The sequence below is a fragment of the Pantherophis guttatus genome, chromosome 2 (genome assembly GCF_059756535.1).
Source record: "Pantherophis guttatus breed Tessera chromosome 2, ASM5975653v1, whole genome shotgun sequence".
Classification (NCBI taxonomy): Eukaryota; Metazoa; Chordata; class Lepidosauria; order Squamata; family Colubridae; genus Pantherophis; species Pantherophis guttatus.
Genome location: NC_142064.1, coordinates 258,021,500 through 258,046,071, shown reverse-complemented (window position 1 = coordinate 258,046,071; position 24,572 = coordinate 258,021,500). Strand labels below are relative to the sequence as shown.

The 24,572-nt window shown below is 41.0% G+C and overlaps 2 protein-coding genes across 2 annotated transcripts; both read left to right on the top strand.

Moving 5' to 3' along the window:
- The first annotated feature begins 1,180 nt into the window (after positions 1-1,180).
- On the top strand, positions 1,181-7,679 carry LOC132712320 (vomeronasal type-2 receptor 26-like). Its single transcript, XM_087885204.1, has 6 exons — positions 1,181-1,462; positions 1,929-2,138; positions 2,532-2,717; positions 4,612-4,842; positions 5,754-5,880; positions 6,778-7,679. Exons 1-6 carry the CDS (start codon positions 1,181-1,183, stop codon positions 7,677-7,679), a joined length of 1,938 nt encoding a protein of 645 aa, XP_087741330.1.
- Positions 7,680-17,518: 9,839 nt separating this feature from the next.
- LOC148115647 (vomeronasal type-2 receptor 26-like) lies at positions 17,519-19,467 on the top strand. Its single transcript, XM_087885099.1, has 2 exons — positions 17,519-17,604; positions 18,502-19,467. The coding sequence occupies exons 1-2, from the start codon at positions 17,577-17,579 to the stop codon at positions 19,401-19,403; spliced, it is 930 nt and encodes a 309-aa protein (XP_087741225.1). The 5' UTR covers positions 17,519-17,576; the 3' UTR covers positions 19,404-19,467.
- The last annotated feature ends 5,105 nt before the right edge of the window (positions 19,468-24,572 follow it).

Here is a 24,572-nt window from a genome sequence, read left to right as displayed (position 1 = left end):
AAGTTTGCAGTTGTTATTTTGATGATTAAATTCTAAGTAGGTCCATAACTCATGCAAAGTTTTTTCCCCTCAGGTACACTTGTGAATGAAGTCATACAGAGAATCAACTGTGATTCCCAAATCCCTGTATAATTATCAAAATCACAATGATTACTTCATCTTCCACTATAGCCTAGGGGACTTCTCTCACCCACGGTTATTTTGAAACAGAGGTACAGATATTTAGTAACCCCCATCAACAGATTTCACAAGTATTTTGTAATTCTTATAAAAATCTGAAGATCTGGTCCACAAGGACCTCAAGGATTACAAAGAACACACGGTGAGACTCCTGTAGGCACACTGTACAGGTCCGAATTTTAATGCTGTCCTTTTAATGTGGCAGATTAAATTTTATCTTGCTTGGTGAAGTCCGTATCTGTGTCCTTTGGCAAGAGAACTGTGCTTCCCCTAAAGATTTCCCTGAAACTAAAGACAGTGGTGTCTTGTCTCAGAGAACTACAGAAGATCTTCATTGTGATATTTGAAATGCTGCTGCTGCTGCTTCTCTTGGTGTCCCATTTTCCATGTGGGACGCTGATGACCAAATGTCCATTAAATGTGCAGAAAGATGACAAACATAAATTTCATTACTACAAGACAGGAGATTTCCTGATTAGTGGAATCATATCTACATCTAGCGCTATATTTCAAGCATACACCTTCTTTAAGCCTCCAAACCACAGATTTGTAAGGTAATTCCTGATGTGTCTTGAACGCTAGTGATTAATTTTATCCTTTCCACTGTGTTTCTTTTAATGGGGATGGTTAGCTGATATGAATGTTAAAATTTTATGTTTTAACTTTTAATATTGACACCTGTGATATTAGCAGTCTATGATTAAAACTAGGAATTGAGCTTTTGGTCTGATTCCCTCCTGCTTTTCCCTTCATGACATCAATCAGAATCCAAAACTGTTATCAAACATCATCCTGGGCAACACAATTAGAGATATATTAGGGATACATTCTATAACTAATTTCAGATTTTTAGATTGTTAAATTTCCAGGCTAGCCTCATAAGACAGCGATCCAACTGATTGCTAAATGTCATAAAGGAACAGCTTCAGGTAATATGATGTCATTTTATGAACTGAGGATGAAAACCAACTGCACTCTCTTATTTTGCAGTACAAAGAGTATGAGCTTCTGGCATGTCCTGCCCTTCTTCTTTGCCATTCATGAGGTCAACCAGAATCCAAAGCTGTTACCAAACATCACCCTGGGATACAGCATCTATGAGAACTTTTTCAATGCAAGGATGACATCCGAAGTCATGATGGACTTGCTGTCTACAGGGAAGGAGAATGTCCCAAACTACAGTTGCGGAAGACAAAACAATCTTTTGGCTGTGTTTGAAGAGACTGATTCAGAACTCTTTAATTACATTTCAGCTATGTTAGGCACCTACAAAATTCCACAAGTATGAATGAATACTGAAGCTAATTTAATTTTATAAAGTCTACTGATAGTCCAAAAGGGGTCAGATGATAAATAAAATGTGTCAGATGACAGAGCTTTAAAGACTCCTGAAATATTATATTTTCCTCAGGCATTCAAATGTTTGTTACCTTCCCACCAAAGGTGGTCCCTATTTTTCTACTTGTATTTTTTACGTGCTTTCCAAATTGATTTGTTTGCAGAAGCTGGGACAAGTAATGGGAGCTCACTCCATTCCACAGCACTAGGGATTCGAACCACTGAATTGTCGACCTTTCGATCGACAAGCTCAGTGTCTTAGCCACTGAGTATAACTTGGTGAATATATTTGACCACTTGATGTGTGAGTATAGGGTTAGCATCAGAAAAAAAAAAGCCCTTGGAGGTAAGGACTTATTTTTGTCCTGAAAAGCAAAACAATTGACCATATTTTTTCTCTTACATCTTAGATCAACTACGGGGTCATCAGCCACATTCCAGAACAGAAACACCATTTTCCTTTTTTCTACCGGGTGAATCCAAAGCAAGAACCTCCTCACTTGGCAATTGTCCAACTGCTCCTGCATTTCCGATGGACGTGGATTGGCCTCGCTGCTCCGGACAATGAAACTGGAGAAAAGTTCAGAAGAACCTTTGTGCCAGAAGCCCTAAAGAAAGGCGTCTGTGTTGCCTTCTCAGAAAACTTACCCGTGGTTCTTAGAATAGGGAGGGATAAGCAATTTTTTCAGTATTTTAGTGACAGTAGAGTGAAAAGTATTGTTTGTCAGTTGGATTCTCAGACCACATTAATAGTAGCAGTGCTAATACAACACATTGAAAAGAATCAAATCCTGTTTAAGGAAAAAGTATGGATTGCTACAGCTTTGTCTGATATCAATGTGAGATTATTTTACCAGTTTGTTAATCTCCAGCATAACCATCTTATAGTATCCTTCTCAATTCAATCAAAGAAAAGGACACAATATTATGATTTTAATTCACATTACTCTGCTGCACGGAAGTTTGGGGAGGCAGCATTTCAGTGTTCCTATTCAATCCCCTTGTTGTCTAAGAAAGTTTGGAAGAGATGCCTGGAGAAAGAGACCTGGGAAATCCCACCCCAGGATCTGGTTGAAAGAATCCTGTCTGAGGATGGCTCCAGTATTTCCACAGCAATCCAGGTTGTGGCCTGGGCCCTCAGTGCTGCTTTTTCCTCCGAAAGGAGTAAGAGGAAGATGCATATTTGGGATAACCAGATGGTACAGCCGTGTCATGTAATGGTTTTTCACAATTCTGCTGATGGTTCCCTTTCATTTCTTAAATGTTATGTTAAAGATAATCAGAGATGGATGGGGGGAGGGGGCAGATCCCAACAAAAACTGCCAGTTTCTAATATTTCTTCTGAGCAGATGAGGAGGTTTGGAGAGAGAGAGAGGGAGGGAGGGAGGGAGGGAGGGAGGGAGAGAGAGAGAGAGAGAGAGAGAGAGAGAGAGAGAGAGAGAGAGAGAGAGAGAGAGAGAGAGAGAGAGAGAGAGAGAGAGAGAGAGAGAGAGATTGTGTTGGTAAATCTTCCAGACTAAACAAGAGATGCTTCTGAGCATAGGCAATGATGTCGGAAAAAACTGGAAGGTTCTTTCCACAATTGCTGAATAAATAAACAGTAGGATGCCACCAAAACCATCATCTTCTCTTAAAGATCTAAATTGGCCTCATGTAGTTCTGAATTGCTGTCCTGCCATGCAAAGAGGAGTCAAATCTTTCTTCCTCTTAGCATCTTCAGGTTGAAGCTACAGAAAGCACACTACAGCTTCCTTGTTATTGCCTGGCAATTTTCTCTTCTGTGTTTGCCATCTCCCAAGATTCTTTTCCTCTCCTTTGAAAATTAAATCTTAGTATTTGGAACCATTGATGGAATTCAATTTTTTTTTACTACCGGTGTGTGGGTGTGGTTTGGTGGGCATGGCTTGGTGGGCGTGGCAGGGGAAGGAAACTGCAAAATTCCCATTCCCACCCCACTCTGAGACCAGCCAGAGGTGGCATTTGCTGGTTCTCCGAACTACTCAAAATTTCTGCTACCGGTTCTTCAGAACATGTCAGAACCTGCTGAACAGCACCCCTGTTTCAAACCCAATCATTTCTCCCAATCCTTTCACATTCCACCACCAACTGTTGGTTCCATAAAGCTACTATAGAAGAATAAAACTTGTAGAGCTTAGAAAGAGCGTATAATAATACATTGGTAAGGAATGTGTTGTTTCTATTGACCATTTTATTCACTTCCAAATGCCTCCATTGTTCTTCCATGTTTCCAGGACATCAGAACAGAAGTGATTTCTCTGGCTGTGCAATTTTCCAACTGTGATACATATCAGCTAATAAGGGGAAAAAACACTTCCATTCACAACGTTGTGGAGGGAAAGTCAGGTTGCATCATGATGTCACATCTGGTTGTATAACTAGCTCTCATTTCTAGTGGCTTTTCTAAACCTCACTGTTTCATTTTGTGATATTTTCTCTTCCAAAGAGTGTGATGGAAACCCCATCCTTTCTTTTTTTTAACAGGCATTGCATATATCTCCTTTTCTCACTTTTTTCTCACACTACCTAGATTAGTGCATGTTTCCTTCCAGCAGGTGACTTGGACACAGGGAGGCAGGCAAGAACCTTGCAACAAAGGGGAAGCAGCAGGGGTGCCTTAGGACATTGGCCAAAGGAGACTGAAAATTTAGGACCAGCCTTTTGTTGATGACTCAAAGCCAAGATGGAGTTAATGTTCTAGTCAAGCAAAATTGGGACACTCCTTTTTGTAATACCAATACAATTAGTGGGAAAACTACCATAGGAATATGGTGAGATTGCCGGAGTCATAATGTTTGGAATCTGAGATTACCAATTTCATAAAGCAGGCCAAAAATATTAAACTGAAAAAGGTTTGTGTGTATGTGTATGTGTATGTCTCTGTGTGTGTGTGTGAGAGAGAGAGACAGTGGGAGTGGGAAAGAAAGAGAGAGAGAGAGAGGGAATTAGAGAGAGAGAAAATAATCTTCCTACCACATTTGCAGACAGAAACACCGGGGTAAAGTATCCCTGTTTTGATTTAGGGTTGAAATGGGAACATATACATTGCAAGTGTGATTCTCCATATCTTTTCAGCTCCATCCTTTTCTAAGAAACTTCCAGATTTACAATTTTTCTGTAAATGATGTTTATTTGGATGAGAATGGAATTCCTACTGCTGACTTTGATATCATGGACTGGGCAGTATTTCCCAACAAATCTGCTGCTGGGGTGGTAATTGGGAATATTGGAAAAGAAGAAGTCTCTTCAGATATCAAGGTCTCTGTCCATGAGAGTGCCATCATATGGCCAACGTCTTTTAACCAGGTAACCAAATCTGCCTCTTTTTGGGTTTTATTATTTATCTATTCCTATACTGTATATCCATGTGATTTTATGGTTTTTCAGCCTTTTCACTATAATGGAGGACCTACACTGCTAAAAAGGCAGTTGAAGGAGACACTACTATTTCTCCTGGATCTCTCAAAAGATCTATTGCTTATGGGGGGAATACCAGCATTTTTCTAGGGTTGGAGGCACTTAGTTAGTGGAATCTTTGGTGTTCTCTGAGCTTGGTTGTTGTTTGCAGGTATTTCATTGGTTGCTTACCGAACTAAGTAACATCATCGATGCCTGATGTGCTTGATGATAGCACTGATAATGTTATCTAGTCAAATGAATGCAAGCAGACAACCAAACTGAGAGAGCATCAAGGAGTTTACAGTTCAATCCTGTGTTACAGAGATTCTCTTCTATTGAATCTTATCCAATGTTTGTTCACAACTAGAGTCTGCTTTGAGACTGAGTTGATAGGAAATTGAGATCTAACAAATGCATATTGTTGTAATAGATTGTGTTCTAGCAGTTGTTAAAATAAGAGCGAGCAACCTTGTGGTTTCCATGCTTTGGACTACACTTTCCACAGTTTTGTGTCATTGACCAGTTGGCTGAATCTGATGGGATCTGAAGTCCAAATGCAGAAAAATCCCAGAAGGATAATGATGCCTGGACTGGAGAATCAACAGCCTTTTCTGAACATTAAGGGGACTCTGGGATCATAGCCTGGTGAAATGAAATAGCTAGTGAAGACTTTTCACTAAGAGAAAATTATTTTCATTATATTTGGAAAAAGATCTTGAAAGTATCTTTTTGAATTCCTGAACCCACTTTGGCACTCAGTTCCATTTTTAGAAGTAACCCCCTCATTCCTGTGTTTCTCTGACTTTCTTTCTGTTTAGAAGGCCCCCTTTTCTAGGTGTACTGAAAGTTGCCTCCCAGGATATACCAAGCTCTTGAGGGAGGGAGAACCACTTTGCTGTTATGACTGTTCTCCATGCATGGAAGGAACCATCTCTGTGCAGGAAGGTCGGTAGTTCAAGAACAAAGAAGGAGCACCATATATTTTAAGGACAATGTATTAGAAATAGCAATTGCACTTAGACTTAGAGGGTGCTTTATATCATCCTCTAAGCTACTTACAGAGTCAGCGTATTGTCCCCAACAAAGTGAGTCCACATTTTGCCAACCTCAAAAGGAAGGAAGGCTGAGTCAACCTTGAGCTGATCAGGATTGAATTCCAGGCTCTGGGCAGAGTTAGCCTGCAATATTGTATTCTAATCACTGTGCTACCACCGTTCTGGTATTACCAAGATTTGATGGCATATGCTGATATGGTACATCCATACTCAGGAAGCAGACTAAAATCACTTCAGTGAAGGTAGAATTCACAGAGGTGGATTTTTTTCACAAACTGCTGAAACAATAACAAACCATCTTGAAAAAGATTGAGAGACCTTGAGAATGATGACAGCATTTGAAATACTCATACAAAACAAGATTTATGATTTAGACCCATATATAAATTGTTTTTGAAATATAACATGGAGATGGAAAAAATAAACATTTGTATGATAAAATGGATGCAAGACATCAAAGGAATAATCCTAATGCAAAAATGAGAAGAGTTTTCAAAAAGAAAAATATAGAAAATTCACTCCCAAGTCATAATTTAAGGCGAAACTGCTGCAAAATGTTTTACAGGTGGTCTATAAATATAATTGCATAATAAACAAATCATATAACAATAAATGTGTACATCCTATATCTGAAAAGTTGGCTATGATTTATTTATTTTATTTATTTATTTTGTCGCATTTCTATGCCGCCCAACTCCCAAGGGACTCTTGGGAGTTGGGCGGCATAGAATGATGTGCTGAATGTCACTCAATCACTTGTTAAAAAACAGTATTTTGTGTTTTCCAGATGTAGCCCATTGTGAAAAGTGTCCAGATGACCACCATTCCAACAACAAACGAGATCTGTGTGTTCCCAAAGTTATGACATTTTTGTCCTACAGAGAAAACTTAGGTCTTGTTCTGGCTATCTCTGCCCTTCTTTTGTCTCTAATCACTGCCTCAGTTCTAGGAATTTTTATTAAATATCGAGAAACTCCCATAGTCAAAGCCAACAACCGGGATCTCACCTACATTCTGCTGATCTTTCTCCTGCTTTCCTTCTTGACTTCCCTTCTCTTCATTGGTCAACCCAAGAAAGCGACCTGCCTTCTTCGACAAACTGCCTTCAGTGTTGTTTTCTCAGTTGCTGTGTCATCCTTGCTGGCCAAGACTATCATGGTGGTGGTGGCATTTCTGGCCACAAAGCCAGGCAGCAGGATGAGGAAATGGCTGGGGAAATCTCTGGCCAATTTCATCATCTTCTCCTGCTCTGGTGTTCAGGTGGGCATCTGTTTCATATGGCTGGGAATTTTTCCCCCATTCCCAGATTCTGACTTCTATTCCCAAAAAGGACAGATCCTTCTGCAATGCAATGAAGGTTCAGTTACAATGTTTTACAGTGCCCTTGGCTATATGGGCTTTTTGTCTGCCATCTGCTTCTTGGTGGCTTTCCTGTCCCGGAAGTTGCCAGGCTCTTTCAACGAAGCCAAGCTGATCACCTTCAGCATGTTGGTTTTCTGCAGTGTTTGGGTCTCCTTTGTCCCCACCTACCTGAGCACCAAAGGGAAATACATGGTGGCTGTGCAGATCTTCTCCATCTTGACTTCCAGCCTGGGCTTACTGGGCTGCATCTTTGTCCCCAAATGTTACATCATCATTCTGAGACCTGATTTGAACATGAAGGAGCATCTAATGATGAAAAACAACTAGAGCTCTTGATTTTGGCAGTTACGTTTTTATCCAAATTATTGCTAAGATAAAATAAGAAATTGAAAACCTTTTATTATTTGTTCTAAAAATTCTTTCTTTCTCCCATGTGATTAATGTTACTATCAATAAATAGCCTAAGGAAGGTTATTGATGTTTCTTCCACCAATTTAAAACTATGTTATTTGTCTTCTAAACTATACTTCTTCAATATTCATTCAGCATACAAGTTGAATAAACATGGAGTATACAGTCTTGTCTCATTTCTTTTCTGATCTGGAATCACTCTGTTTAAAGCCATGATCTTAACAATTATTTTTGTTTTCTCTTTATCCAATCAGGAACTGATATCTGCTTTGCATATTTAACTTTTCTTTCCACTTTCCCTTCAGCCAGTCCATTCACTCTGTCAATATGCACATATTTCTCTCCTCTTCCCCCTATTCTCTTGAAAAGTTAAGCTAGACAAACAGAGTGGGGATAGGAATCTCCCTGGCAGATCTGTGTATCTGCCATTCTTCATGGAAGAAGGGGGGGGGTTTGGAGTTGTCACGTTTAGTTCTTTTCCTATGTGTCCTAAGTATCCTATTTCCTGCCTGGTCCTCTTTGTATGAACTTTACCCTGATTTATAACCGTTGCCTGGCGCCAGGAATGCCTGGAATATTCTCACACCTTAGGACAGGAAAGGGAAGGTGGTGGAGGGGGAACGAGTGGATTGCAAGATGACCCGGAGAAGCTCTTAATATCTGTTTCTCAGAGAGGCTGGTGCAATTCGTATTCATACTAGTGGATTGGTCACAATCCACATCGGAAAGTGGAGAGGGGGTTCCTAATTTCCTTTATCCTGAACTGCACACCCTGAGGGACCCCAGAGCCTGCTTTGAGTTTTGACTTGCTTTCATCCCTTTCAATAAAAGACTCCTTTTGAAATACCAAGTTCTCAAGAGTTCATACTTTCTTGGAAGGGGGGTGGGGAAGCTGGTCGTCACACTCCCTCAGAATTCTGGTTCTTAACAGGAGAATGAGTATATGATCTCCCTCAGGTTTCCAGTTGCTGACACCTACATACTAGCTGGCCCAGTGGGACTGCTATCTCCAAAATCAGCAATCAGGTCAGTTCATCAGCTCTCATGACAACACAACTGACCTTCAAAAATCAAAACTGAATTGCTTTTTCTCCTTTTACTCACTACAAAGGTTGGCTCACAGCAGCAGAATAACAAAAATGCCAGGCAAATAAAATCAGAAACAAGTTTCTGAAACCAATTTAGAGAAGTTTTATCAGGGAGTTTTTCTTAATATAATTTTTAGATGAGATACAAATCTCTTGCCAATCATGATGAAAAAAATGATGAAAAATGATGAAAAAAACCAGACGCAGAAAACTACAGACCAATCAGTCTGATATAATACCTGAGAAGTTCCTGAAAAAGATCATCAAAAAATAGATCTGTGAACATCTAGAAACAAATAAAGTTATAAGTAGGAGCCAGTTAAAAACAGATCATGCCAAACCCCTCATATTTCCTTCTTTGACAGTGACTAAATTAGCAGACAAGTGAAATGCTGTGGACATAATATACCTAGATTTCAATAAGGCATTTGACAAAGTAGACCACAATCTACTTCTTGATAAGCTGGAAAAATATGGGATAGACAGCATAACCAACAGATTGGCTGACAAACCATACTCAGCGAGTAGTAATAGTAGTACATCTACATGGAGGGAAGTAAGCAGTGGCGTACCACAAGTTTTCATCTTAAGTCCCGTAGTCTTCAAGTTTTTCATAAAATATTTAAATGAGGGAATAGAAGGAGAACTGATCAAATTTGCAGATGACAGAAAGCTGGCAGGAATAGCCAACCGCCCGGAAGACAAGTTCAGGATCCAAAAGGATTATGACAGACTTGAACAATGGGTCCTATCCAACAAAATAAAATTTAATGCGGAGAAAAGCAAAGTTGTACAATTAGGCAAGAAAAACCAAAGTTACAAGTAGAGACTTGTACCTGGCTCAAAATCAGTAACTTTGAGATAGACCTAGGAGTCCTCATGGACAATCATTTAAATATGAGCCAGTTGTGTGTGTCAGCAGCCAAATAAGCTAATATAAACCTTGGTTGCATAAACAGAGTAATAGAATCAAAATCACGTGAAGTATTAGTACCGCTGTATAAAAACTTTCCAAGATCACAAATACTGCATCCAGTTTTGGTCACCACATTATAAAAAAAGATGCTGAGACTTTGGAAAAAGTGCAAAGAAGAGCAATTAAGATGATTAAGGGGCTGGAGACCAAAACATATGAAGAACGATTGCAGGAATTGGGTATCGCTGGTGTATAGAAAAGGAGGACTAGGGGTGACATGATAGCAGTATTCAAGTACTTGAGGAACTGCCACAAAGACGAGGCGGTCAACTTATTTTCCAAAGCACCAGAAGACAAGATAATAAACCATGGATGGAAAGTAATCAAGGAGAGAAGCAAACTAGTATTAAGGAGAAACTTTCTAACATTGAGAACAATTAACCAGTGGAACAGAAGTTGCCTTCTGAAGTTGTGGGTGTTTCATCACTGGAGGTCTTTAAGAAGAGACTGGACAGCCACCTGTCTGAAATGGTATAGGGTCTCCTGCTTGAGCAGGGGGCTGGTCTAGAAGACCTCGAGTGTCCCTTCTAGCTCTATTCTGATTGATTGATGATGATAGTTCCTTGTGAGTTGTTTTGTCATATTTCATTTCATATTGTTAAGCTTCTATAGTTGGACAATTATCACCTCTGATTTACTTATTTAGTTATTTGTTCATGGGGATATTATTTTTTCATTCCCTTCTGCTCTTTTCTTCAGGTGTCTAGAGCAGGGGTGTCAAACTCATAGCATGCAGGCCGGATGTGTCACCCGCTGGCCATGCCCATGCCTGGTTTAGCGAAGGGGGAAAAAGTCGCAATACATCACTTGAAGATGCTGTGGCGACACGAGTTTGACACCTCTGATTTAGAGCCAGGCCTGTCAAACTGGTGCCCCATTGGCTGGAGACATCATGTGTAGGCCATACCCATCCAGGCTCTGCCAAAGCAAAAAACGTGATACATCATAATATGGCCTGTGATGCGATTGAGTTTGACACCTGTGATCTAGACTCTCCTGATTGTTAATGTGAAAATACTGAGTGCTGATATGAAGGCACTAATGTCGAGGTTCCAACGGGTGCCCTAATTAATTCATGAGCCTTGAGCCAAGTTCCAGTTGTTAATTAGGAGCAACATATCGGCACATATCCAAATGGAGTCAGTTCTGCCTCACGTAATTTACGTCCCAACTATGACCCTGTTTTCTCCCTCCTCCCAGGGTGTGTCATAAATCACATTCTCCAACGGAGCAATTTCACGGGCTGTAGAGAACATGCCTCTCCAGCTGACTCTTGGTAACCTAGGCTGTGCCTTGAGAAGGTATGCGTGGAATGTGCTTCTGGTTGCTCCATCAGTTCCCCCCCCGCTCCTGCCTATGGCAACTCAAGAGCAGGCCAGGAATGCTTTACATGTGGACAATTAATTTAAGCACATGTTGTTTTGAATTAAGCTGAACACTTGGAAGAATTGCCTTTTGCATTAGGAAAGAAAGGAGACTAGCTCATTTCCATCAGAAAAGTGTGATACTCTTTCATATCAATACAAAAAAATAAAATAAAAAAAATTGGCCTGCTAAAAATCTACTCAATTTATGAAGGCATACTTTCAAAACTTCCTTCCCAAAGATATCACAGTTGCCATAGTAACTTTGTAATTTAATTACAAAGTTTAGAATACGAGAAGCAACATAGTCCTCAAATTCTTGAGTGAGTTATATGGGACTTCACACAGGGAGAAATGTGGCAAAGACTTTCCCTAGTGCTCTATATTTGCAAATCACAAGAGAGTTGACTGAGTAGAGGAACCTGATAATTTTTGGGGGAGGGGAAAATTCATTCCAAACCCTCTCAATTGGCTTAGAGTCCTCAACTTACGACCACAATGGAGCCTAAAATTTCTGTTGCTGATTGTTAAACGAATTTTGCCCCATTTTATGACCTTTCTTGTCAGAATTGTTAAGTGAATTAAGTTAAATTAGAAACTTTTTTGACATTGATTGGTGGCCATACATGCAAATAGAATCAAGATATAAAACTGATCGGGCACAATTCGGATTCCAAAATGAACCAAATGAATTGGATAAAATATTACAAAGTACAGATGAGAAAATGATTACCAAAATTTATAAGTACCTATTAAAATACAAATTAGAAGAGGAGGTTCTCAAAGAGAATATGATAATATGGGCCAAAAATATAGGATATACTATTGAATTGGATAAGTGGGAGAATCTGTGGAAGATAAATTACAAGATGACATTGTCTATACCCTACAAGGAAAACCTTTACAAAATGTTCTACCAATGGCATCTCCCACCGGCGCGCCTAGCCACGATGTTCCCAAATACATCTCCGATGTGCTGGAAATGTAAATCACAGAAAGGGACATGTTATCATCTCTGGTGGCTATGCCGAAGGGCAAAACAATACTGGCAACAAATTAAAACAATGATTGAAGAAATCACGAAACAAAAACTGGAAATGAGGCCGGAAACCATTTTATTGGGAATAATCACAGCACAATATACCAAAGAAATAAAATATCTGATCATCCATATCCTCACAGCAGCACGTATACTCTTTGCCCAACATTGGAAATCTGAACAGTTACCCACAGAAGACAAAATAATAGCTAAAATTTCAGAATGTGCAGAATTGGATAAGCTCACAAAAGAAATACAAGAGAAAGATGATACTGATTACTATTTAGTATGGCAAAGATGGTACAGCTGGTTGGAGGCAAAAATAGGAATATAAAGATGATTTTCGACTATTCAATAGAAATGTATAGAAGCAAATAAGGAGTCAACTATATATGTACATATATAACTAAGTAAATAGGTGACTGTAGATATTGATACAAATAGAAATATGAAAAATAACCCACCGTTGTAATATCTTCTAAGAGTCAGTCATTGGACTGAATTGATGTGTGTTCGTTTTGTATGTTGTTTCAATGTATTTATGTTGGTTTTGTTTTTTCTTTTTATTATTAATAAAAACTATTAAAAAAAAAAGAAACTTGGTTGTTAATTGAATCAGATTTCCTCATTGACTTTGCTTGTCAGAAGGTTGCAAAAGTGGATCACGTGATTCTGGGAGACTGCGACCGTCATAAATATGAACCACTTGCCAAGCATCCAAATTTTGATCATGTGCCCATGGGGAAGATGCAACTGTTGTAAGTCATGTTTTTCAATGACGCTGTAACTTTTAATGTTCATTAAATGACTTTTTGTAAGTCATGCTTTTCAATGATGCTGTAACTTTGAATGGTCACTAAATGAGTTGTTGTAAGCCGAGGACTACATATATATTGTATTTCAAATACTGAAAGCTGATGAGAGACCCAGCAGAGGCAGGATGAATACCCCACCTAATTCAGGGTCCACCAGAGTTAATTCACAAGCACAATCAGTGTTTTCTCTGTGCTAGGACTCAACATGAAACCCAAATATAACAGGACCATAATATTCTGCTTCCTCCAAAGTAATAATGGGAATAAAAAGTTTGCAGTTGTTATTTTGATGATTAAATTCTAACTAGGTCCATAACTCATGCAAAGTTTTTTCCCCTCAGGTACACTTGTGAATGAAGTCATACAGAGAATCAACTGTGATTCCAAAATCCCTGTATAATTATCAAAATCACAATGATTACTTCATCTTCCACTATAGCCTAGGGGACTTCTCTCACCCACGGTTATTTTGAAACAGAGGTACAGATATTTAGTAACCCCCATCAACAGATTTCACAAGTATTTTGTAATTCTTATAAAAATCTGAAGATCTGGTCCACAAGGACCTCAAGGATTACAAAGAACACATGGTGAGACTCCTGTAGGCACACTGTACAGGTCTGAATTTTAATGCTGTCCTTTTAATGTGGCAGATTAAATTTTATCTTGCTTGATCAAGTCAGTGTATCTGTGTCCTTTGGCAAGAGAGCTGTGCTTCCCCTAAAGATTTCCCTGAAACTAAAGACAGTGGTGTCTTGTCTCAGAGAACTACAGAAGATCTTCATTGTGATATTTGAAATGCTGCTGCTGCTGCTTCTCTTGGTGTCCCATTTTCCATGTGGGACGCTGATGACCAAATGTCCATTAAATGTGCAGAAAGATGACAAACATAAATTTCATTACTACAAGACAGGAGATTTCCTGATTAGTGGACTCATATCTACATCTAGCGCTGTATTTCAACCATACACCTTCTTTAAGCCTCCAAACCACAGATTTGTAAGGTAATTCCTGATGTGTCCTCAACGCTAGTGATTAATTTTATCCTTTCCACTGTGTTTCTTTTAATGGGGATGGTTAGCTGATATGAATGCTAAAATTTTATATGTTTTAACTTTTAATATTGACACCTGTGATATTAGCAGTCTATGATTAAAACTATCTAGAATTTCCAGTTGGGATGATTTTGAGCCCAAAGAAAAGCATTGGAAAGAAAGTCCTCTGTAGTCAATAGGACTATCCTTCTAAGAGCAACACCCAATCACCTGGCAAGGTCCCGTAATTGACTCATACAATCATCTGACTTTGTTTAATTGAAGAAGGAATTTCTGAGAATATTTCCTGCATTATAATGCAGGAAGTGAACTTTTGGTCTGATTCCCTCCTCTTTTCCCTTCATGAGGTCAATCAGAATCCCAAGCTGTTATCAAAAATCATCTTGGGCAACACAATTAGAGCTATATTAGAGATGCATTCTATAACTAATTTCAGATTTTTAGATTGTTAAATTTCCAGGCTAGCCTCATAAGACAGTGATCCAACTGATTGCTAAATGTCATAAAGGAACAGCTTCAGGTAATATGATGTCATTTTATGAATTGAGGATGAAAACCAACTGCACTCTCTTATTTTGCAGTATAAAGAGTATGAGCTTCTGGCACGTCCTGCCCTTCTTCTTTGCCATTCATGAGGTCAACCAGAATCCAAAGCTTTTACCAAACATCACCCTGGGATACAGCATCTATGAGAACTTTTTCAATGCAAGGATGACATCCGAAGTCATGATGGACTTGCTGTCTACAGGGCAGCAGTAAACAGTAGGATGCCACCAAAACCATCATGTTCTCTTGAAGATCTAACATTGGCCTCATGTAGTTCTGAATTCCTGTCCTGCCATGAAAAGAGGAGTCAAATCTTTCTTCCTCTTACCATCTTCAGGTTGAAGCTACAGAGAGCACACTACAACTTCCTTGTTATAGCCTGGCAATTTTCTCTTCTGTGTTTGCCATCTCCCAATATTCTTTTCCTCTCCTTTGAAAATTAAATCTTAGTATTTGGAACCAGTGATTTTTTTTACTACCGGTTGTGTGGGCGTGGCTTGGTGGGCATGGCTTGGTGGGGGTGGCAGGGGAAGGATACTGCAAAATCCCCATTCCCACCCCACTCTGAGACCAGCCAGAGGTGGTATTTGCCGGTTCTCCGAACTACTCAAAATTTCTGCTACCGGTTCTACAGAACCTGCTGAATAACACCCCTGTTTCGAACCCAATCATTTCTCCCAATCCTTTCACATTCCAACACCAACTGTTGGTTCCATAAAGCTACTATAGAAGAATAAAACTTGTAGAGCTTAGAAAGAGCGTATAATAATACATTGGTAAGAAATGTGTTTTTTCTATTGACCATTTTATTCACTTCCAAATGCCTCCATTGTTCTTCCGTGTTTCCAGGACATCAGAACAGAAGTGATTTCTCTGGCTGTGCAATTTTCCAACTGTGATACATATCAGCTAATAAGGGGAAAAAAAACTTCCATTCACAACGTTGTGGGGGAAAAGTCAGGTTGCATCATGATGTCACATCTGGTTGTATAACTAGCTCTCATTTCTAGTGGCTTTTCTAAACCTCACTGTTTCATTTTGTGATATTTTCTCTTCCAAAGAGTGTGATGGAAACCCCATCCTTTCTTTTTTTTTAACAGGCATTGCATATATCTCCTTTTCTCACTTTTTTCTCACACTACCTAGATTAGTGCATGTTTCCTTCCAGCAGGTGACTTGGACACAGGTAGGCAGGCAAGAACCTTGCAACAAAGGGGAAGCAGCAGGGGTGCCTTAGGACATTGGCCAAAGGAGACTGAAAATTTAGGACCAGCCTTTTGTTGATGACTCAAAGCCAAGATGGAGTTAATGTTCTAGTCAAGCAAAATTGGGACACTCCTTTTTGTAATACCAATACAATTAGTGGGAAAACTACCATAGGAATATGGTGAGATTGCCGGAGTCATAATATGTTTGGAATCTGAGATTACCAATTTCATAAAGCAGGCGAAAAATATTAAACTGAAGAAGGTTTGTGTGTATGTGTATGTGGGTGTGAGAGAGAGAGACAGTGGGAGTGGGAAAGAAAGAGAGGGAGAGAGGGAATTAGAGAGAGAAAAAATAATCTTCCTACCACATTTGCAGACAGAAACACCGGGGTAAAGTATCCCTGTTTTGATTTAGGGTTGAAATGGGAACGTATACATTGCAAGTGCGATTCTCCATATCTTTTCAGCTCCATCCTTTTCTAAGAAACTTCCAGATTTACAATTTTTCTGTAAATGATGTTTATTTGGATGAGAATGGAATTCCTACTGCTGACTTTGATATCATGGACTGGGCAGTATTTCCCAACAAATCTGCTGCTGGGGTGGTAATTGGGAATATTGGAAAAGAAGAAGTCTCTTCAGATATCAAGGTCTCTGTCCATGAGAGTGCCATCATATGGCCAACGTCTTTTAACTAGGTAACCAAATCTGCCTCTTTTTGGGTTTTATTATTTATCTATTCCTATATATCCATGTGATTTTATGGTTTTTCAGCCTTTTCACTATAATGGAGGACCTGCACTGGTAAAAAGGCAGTTGAAGGAGACACTACTATTTCTCCTGGACCTCTCAAAAGATCTATTGCTTATGGTGGGAATACCAGCATTGTTCTGGGGTTGGAGGCACTTAGTTAGTGGAATCTTTGGTGTTCTCTGAGCTTGGTTGTTGTTTGCAGGTATTTCATTGGTTGCTTACCGAACTAAGTAACATCATCAATGCCTGATGTGCTTGATGATAGCACTGATAATGTTATCTAGTCAAATGAATGCAAGCAGACAACCAAACTGAGAGAGCATCAAGGAGTTTACAGTTCAATCCTGCATTACAGAGATTCTCTTCTATTGAATCTTATCCAATGTTTGTTCACAACTAGAGTCTGCTTTGAGACTGAGTTGATAGGAAATTGAGATCTAACAAATGCATATTGTAAGAAGGCAGAGGACATGTTGTGATAGATTGTGTTCTAGCAATTGCTAAGATGAGAGCGAGCAACCCTTTGGTTTCCATGCTTTGGACTACACTTTCCACAGTTTTGTGTCATTGACCAGTTGGCTGAATCTGATGGGATCTGAAGTCCAAATGCAGAAAAATCCCAGAAGGATAATGATGCCTGGACTGGAGAATCAACAGCCTTTTCTGAACATTAAGGGGACTCTGGGATCATAGCCTGCTGAAATGAAACAGCTAGTGAAGACTTTTCACTAAGAGAAAATTATTTTCATTATATTTGGAAAAAGATCTTGAAAGTATCTTTTTGAATTCCTGAACCCACTTTGGCACTCAGTTCCATTTTTAGAAGTAACCCCCTCATTCCTATGTTTCTCTGACTTTCTTTCTGTTTAGAAGGCCCCCTTTTCTAGGTGTACTGAAAGTTGCCTCCCAGGATATACCAAGCTCTTGAGGGAGGGAGAACCACTTTGCTGTTATGACTGTTCTCCATGCATGGAAGGAACCATCTCTGTGCAGGAAGGTTGGTAGTTCAAGAACAAAGAAGGAGCACCATATATTTTAAGGACAATATATTAGCAATAGCAATTGCACTTAGACTTAGAGGGTGCTTTATATCATCCTCTAAGCTATTTACAGAGTCAGCATATTGTCCCCAACAAAGTGAGTCCACATTTTGCCAACCTCAAAAGGAAGGAAGGCTGAGTCAACCTTGAGCTGATCAGGATTGAATTCCAGGCTCTGGGCAGAGTTAGCCTGCAATACTGTATTCTAATCACTGTGCTACCACTGTTCTGGTATTACCAAGATTTGATGTCATATGCCGATATGCTACATCCAGACTCAGGAAGCAGACTAAAATCACTTCAGTGAAGATAGAATTCACGGTGGTGGATTTTTTTCACAAACTGCTGAAACAATAACAAACCATCTTGAAAAAGATTGAGAGACCTTGAGAATGATGACAGCATTTGAAATACTCATACAAAACAAGATTTATGATTTAGACCCATATATAAATTGTTTTTGAAATATAACATGGAGATGGAAAAAATAAACATTTGTATGATAAAATGGATGCAAGACATCAAAGGAATAATCCTAATGCAAAAATGAGAAGAGTTTTCAAAAAGAAAAATATAGAAAATTCACTCCCAAGTCATAATTTAAGGCGAAACTGCTGCAAAATGTTTTACAGGTGGTCTATAAATATAATTGCATAATAAACAAATCATATAACAATAAATGTGTACATCCTATATCTGAAAAGTTGGCTATGATTTATTTATTTTATTTATTTATTTTGTCGCATTTCTATGCCGCCCAACTCCCAAGGGACTCTTGGGAGTTGGGCGGCATAGAATGATGTGCTGAATGTCACTCAATCACTTGTTAAAAAACAGTATTTTGTGTTTTCCAGATGTAGCCCATTGTGAAAAGTGTCCAGATGACCACCATTCCAACAACAAACGAGATCTGTGTGTTCCCAAAGTTATGACATTTTTGTCCTACAGAGAAAACTTAGGTCTTGTTCTGGCTATCTCTGCCCTTCTTTTGTCTCTAATCACTGCCTCAGTTCTAGGAATTTTTATTAAATATCGAGAAACTCCCATAGTCAAAGCCAACAACCGGGATCTCACCTACATTCTGCTGATCTTTCTCTTGCTTTCTTTCTTGACTTCCCTTCTCTTCATTGGTCAACCCAAGAAAGCGACCTGCCTTCTTCGACAAACTGCCTTCAGTGTTGTTTTCTCAGTTGCCGTGTCATCCTTGCTGGCCAAGACTATCATGGTGGTGGTGGCATTTCTGGCCACAAAGCCAGGCAGCAGGATGAGGAAATGGCTGGGGAAATCTCTGGCCAATTTCATCATCTTCTCCTGCTCTGGTGTTCAGGTGGGCATCTGTTTCATATGGCTGGGAATCTTTCCCCCATTCCCAGATTCTGACTTCTATTCCCAAAAAGGACAGATCCTACTGCAATGCAATGAAGGTTCAGTTACAATGTTTTACAGTGCCCTTGGATACATGGGCTTTCTGTCTGCCATCTGCTTCTTGGTGGCTTTCCTGGCCCGGAGGTTGCCAGGATCTTTCAACGAAGCCAAGCTGATCACCTTCAGCATGCTGGTTTTCTGCAGTGTTTGGGTCTCCTTTGTCCCCACCTACCTGAGCACCAAAGGGAAATACATGGTGGCTGTGCAGATCTTCTCCATCTTGACTTCCAGCCTGGGCTTAATGGGCTGCATCTTTGTCCCCAAATGTTACATCATCATTCTGAGACCTGATTTGAACATGAAGGAGCATCTAATGATGAAAAACAACTAGAGCTCTTGACTTTGGCAGTTATGTTTTTATCCAAATTATTGCTAAGATAAAATCAGAAATTGAAAACCTTTTGTTATTTGTTCTAAAAATTCTTTCTTTCTCCCATGTGATTAATGTACTATCAATAAATAGCCTAAGGAAGCTTATTGATGTTTCTTCCACCAATTTAAAACTATGTTATTTGTCTTCCAAACTACACTTCTTCAATATTCATTCAGCATACAAGATAAATAAATAAGAAGTAAGTATATAGTCTTGTAATTAGGGACACTGTGGCTCAGTGGCTAAGACACTGAGCTTGTTGATCAGAAAGTCGGCAGTTCAGCGGTTCGAATCCCTAGTGCTGTGTAACGGGTTGAACTCCCGTTACTTGTTCCAGCTTCTGGCAACCTAGCAGTTCGAAAGCATGTAAAAAATGCAAGTAGAAAAATAGGGACCACCTTTGGTGGGAAGGTAACAGCATTCTGTGCGCCTTTGGCAATTAGTCATGCCAGCCACATGACCAAGGAGACGTCTTCGGACAGCACTGGCTCTTCGGCTTTGAAACGGAGATGAGCATCGCTCCCTAGAGTCGGAAACGACTAGCATGCATGTGCAGGGGAACTTTACCTTTACCTTATACAGTCTTGTCTCACTTCTTTACTGACCTGGAATCACTCTGTTTAATTCTGTTTTGTTCAAAGTCTGGCTTCAAGTCCTTATGTAGGTTTTTTATAAGGGCATTGAGATATATATATATATATATTATTGAAAAAGTTTTACAAATACATTTTCTCCCCAATTCCCCCCCCAACCCTCCCTAACCCCACCTAACCCTCCCTAACCCCCCCTAATCCTCCCCTCCCCCGTGACTTCCACAAAATATAATCCAAATCAAAATCACATTTTATAAGACTTGAACCCCTCCACCCACTATATACTGTTTATACCTTCATAAAACTCAGTTATTCTATCCCTATATAATACATTCAGTTAAAAGCTATCTGATATTTCCTAGTTTGGTATTTATTCTGCACATAATCTATCCACTTTTTCCACTCCCATACATAAGTCTCTTGAGTTCGGTCTTTTAAATATGCTGAAATCTTCACCATCTCTGCAAAACTGGCCATCTTCAAAGTCCATTCCTCAATAGTAGGCATAGCTTCATTTTTCCAATATTGACCTATCAGTAATCTCGCTGCTGTCACCATATACAATATCAACTTTGTTTCACCCAATGTAAAACCCTTAACTATACCCAATAAAAACAATTGTGGAGAAAACTGAAGTTTTTTCTTCAAAACATTTTGCATGACCCACCAAATTTTTATCCAAAAGGCCTTCACTTTCTTACAAGTCCACCACATATGGTAATATGTGGCATCTAAGCAATCACATCTCCAGCATTTTGGTTGAACATTAGGATACATACAAGACAATTTCTTAGGATCTAAATGCCACCTATAAAACATTTTATAAAAATTTTCCCTCAAGTTCTGCGACTGTGTAAATTTAACATTCTGGACCCATATCAGGTGATCCGGTCTGAACCAGGAGCATTTCACCTCTGCAAGACACCATTGAACATGCTTGTGGATGATTTCTGGTAGGCTTGGGTTGAATGTGGTAGATCAAACCTGGTCCATAGATTAACAGAATAACAGAGTTGGAAGGGACCTTGGAGGTATTCTAATCCAACCTCTTTCTCAGGCAGGAAACCCTACACCACTTCAGACAAATGGTTATCCAACATCTTCTTAAAATGTTCCAGTGTTGGAGCATTCAAAACTTCTGGAGGCAAGTCGTTCCACTGATTAACTGTTCTAATGGTCAAGAAATTTCTCCTTAGTTCTAGGTTGCTTCTCTCCTTGATTAGTTTCCATCCATTGCTTTTTGTCCTGCCTTCAGGTGCTTTGGAGAATAGGTTGACTCTCTCTTCTTTGTGGCAACCCCTTAGACAGAGGTGGGCTTCAACATTTTTAGCAAGGGGTTCTTTGCCTGGTTGCTGGGTGAGTGTGGCCATGGTGGGTGTGGCCTAGTCAGCCTCCTGCACCATGAGTGGGGGCATTTTTGCCCTCCCCGGGATCCAGAGCCTTTCCTCGAGCTTCTGGGAGGGCGTAAATGGCCTCCCCAGGTTCCAGAGGCCCTCTGGATCTTCCTGAATTTCCAGTAGTTTTTCGCCCTCCCAGAACCACTGTGTGCACCTTGCACTTATCTCACATCCAAAATGGGCAGCATGGATACTCCTGGGAGGGGAGGGGTGGACAGGGCAGGGTGGGGCCAGCCAGGAGTTGGATTTGGGGATTCTCTGAACTGCACAGAAACTTAGCTAGAGGTTCTCCTGAACCCCTAAAAACCCCCAACAGCCCACCCCTGCCCTTACATATTGGAACACTACTATCATGTCTCCCCTAGTCCTTCTTTTCATTAAAGTAGACATACCCAGTTCCTGCAACACTTCTGTATATATGTTTTAGCCTCTGTTCCCCTAATCATCTTTGTTGCTCTTCTCCACACTCTTTCTAAAGTCTAGCTTTTAATGCCATTGATTATGCTATATTTCTGGATTGCCTGAGGGAATTAGGACTGGGAAGCACATATCGTCTGTGATTCTTCTCCTCCTTCCAAAATTAATTTCAGTTGGCGTGCAGAGAGGAATGTTTCACCTTAGGCCTCTGCTTTATGGAGTGCTGAAGGCTTGACTCTATTCCCACTCCTATTTAGCAGCCTAGATGTCATAATAACTGTAGTCAAGAATATTGTGTCAGGCCTGGAAGCCATCTTGGGCATTGGATCTTCAGGCCTGCCACATTTAGTGCTGTGGGAAACTGGGAGGGGGGATTGTAGGGAGCTGGGGAGATATATAGTCATAATAACATTTCTTTCTCTGAGAGTCAAGGTCACTCTGCCCTGCACCTGGAGGTGTGTGATTGGGAGGCATCTCCAGTTGGGACGGTGCTTTGATTGGACCATGTGATGGACATGTGGGTGCTGGGGCAGGGACTTGGACTTTCTTTTGGGTGGGGAAAACCTGGAAGCTTTCAGATTTGTGTTTTCCCAGATGTGCCATTATGACACAGCGGGGATTAAGGGGTTTTTTAATTAGGGTTTTTAATAATTTTTTAAGGGGAACCGGGAGGACGACCAAAGGGGATGGGGGGGGTAATCCACCAAGGTTAGAGCCGAGCCCGGCACGGGGTAACGGTTTGGAGGACACTGGACGAGGGAATGGGGAGGGGGCAGAGGGCTATCCCAATGAGGGAAATACCATCAGCACGGTGCTTGGGAGGGGCAGATATGGCGGGAGCAGGGGGCCACATCATGTGTTGGGGATGCGCACTTGCTGTTTGAGAGCAATTGCGCGCCCCAGCCCCCAAAGCTCCCCTCGGATACTAGGTGGCTTAGATACGTTGTCTGTGGCAAGCCTGGAGACCGAATAAACCTGTTTCCTGCTAAAGACATTACTCGACTGCAGCGTGGTTTTTCACTGTACCCAGGTTTGTTGAATGGTCTGAGAGAAAGTTGGGGTTTTCTTTTGTTTGTGCTGTGTTGGGAGCCGAGAGGATGGCGGAGGGCACAATGGCTGCACCGCCAGCTCCGGGGGAGGCATCTGAGGATGCCACCATCCTGGAAATGCCAGAGGTCCAGAGCACCAGTGAGCCTCCGGTGGTTTGGCCAAAGGAAAAGAAGCCTCAGCAGGGGGAGAGCATCATCGAGGACTAGGAAGCTTCTGTGCTGAGTGGGATGAAGGTTTCGTCAGGTGACTGGTGGCAGAGTTCAGCTTTTACCGGTCCCGGTGCTCATAAAACCTTGACCCCTTATCAAAGTGAAGCCACCTTCCAGGGCTGGAGGGAAAGGAAGTGGATAGAGGACAAAGAAGGAGAGTGGAGCTACTCCACCAGACTCGGGGCCTCTACATTGTACGTGCTAAGGGAGAAGTTTGGGGAGGCTAGCTTTAGGGATGCATCATCATGGCAGCCCTGGGTTACAGGAGGGGAAACAGCTGCTACTTGGCAGGGGGGAGAGAGTAGCACAGATACCTGTTTTCATTTGGCAAGCCCTAAGTTACGTGTGGATAAAGGGCTTAGCAGGGCTAGAATCATGGAAGAGCAGTTCCTAGGACCTAGGACATTCTCTTTAGGTGAAGCTTTCCGTGGGATAGACCAGGACACCCAACGAAAGCCAGGAGGCCACGAGACGGGCCAAGCGGGCTCACAGAATCAGGTCAGCCATCGCAGGGTGGAGGAGAGGGATGCCTAGGATACCCGCTCTGCAGGCCAAATCCCTATGTTGGCACTAGGGGTGTGACCACAACAACAACAATTATGGGGACCTCCGCCAATACAAGCCTCCTTTGATGGTAGCGCTGACAGGGTATCAATTTTCTTAAGCCAGATACTTAGCCATATGGATTTATATGGATGCATGTACCCATCGCAGTGGGTTATGATCATTGCCATCACTGCCGTCCTACAAGGGGAGGCAGCTAACTGGGTCGCTGACCTCCATAGCGAACATGCAAAAGAGTTAGCAGATGTTGGTTTGTTTTTGGAGGCTTTACAGGGACGTTTTGAGGATAGCTCAAGAGTCCAGGTGGCTGAAGGGGAGCTAATGGCCCTGAGACAGAGGGGACATCCTGCCAAAGATTATGTGAAAGAGTTTCGCACCCTAGCTGGGCAGTTGCGTGCCTGGCCTGAATGATTACTGGTACACCAATTCTGATCTGGGTTGGATAGGGAAGTGAGAGAGGCATGTGTGTATCGAGGGTTGCCACCGATATTATCAGAATGGTTTAAGGCAGCGGTAGAACTAGAAGTGGGATTGCGGGAATTCCAGCCACGAGGAGTGGGCAATGTGAGTCAACCACAATGCTTTGCAGTGGCCAAACCAGTGGGGCCAAAGGATCCTGGGACAAGTGGGCCTGCACCAATTAGGCCAGCAATGGCAGGAAGGAGAGGAGCATTTTGTTGGTTTCACTGCAATCAATTGGGTCATCAGGATACTGAGTGTCCTATACCCCCATTGCAACCTATGTCCACGTGGACTCCACCAACAGGGGGCAAGATCCGTGAGCAGGTTCATTCTATGTCAGACCGGTCAAAGATAACTACACCAACGCCAACCAGCTGTTCCCGTTCAATGATGCTGGATGCTAAGAGCCCCTGGGGGGTGGGGGAGAAGTATACC

Excerpts from the sequence above, each read along its gene's own strand:
- LOC132712320 (XM_087885204.1), top strand. The coding sequence starts at position 1,181 with ATGAGCTTCTGGCATGTCCTGCCCTTCTTCTTTGCCATTCATGAGGTC. Across the intron at positions 1,463-1,928 it reads GCACCTACAAAATTCCACAA|ATCAACTACGGGGTCATCAG; the intron begins GTATGAATGAAT and ends CTTACATCTTAG. Across the intron at positions 5,881-6,777 it reads AACCATCTCTGTGCAGGAAG|ATGTAGCCCATTGTGAAAAG; the intron begins GTCGGTAGTTCA and ends TGTGTTTTCCAG.
- LOC148115647 (XM_087885099.1), top strand. The coding sequence starts at position 17,577 with ATGGAAGGAACCATCTCTGTGCAGGAAG. Across the intron at positions 17,605-18,501 it reads AACCATCTCTGTGCAGGAAG|ATGTAGCCCATTGTGAAAAG; the intron begins GTTGGTAGTTCA and ends TGTGTTTTCCAG.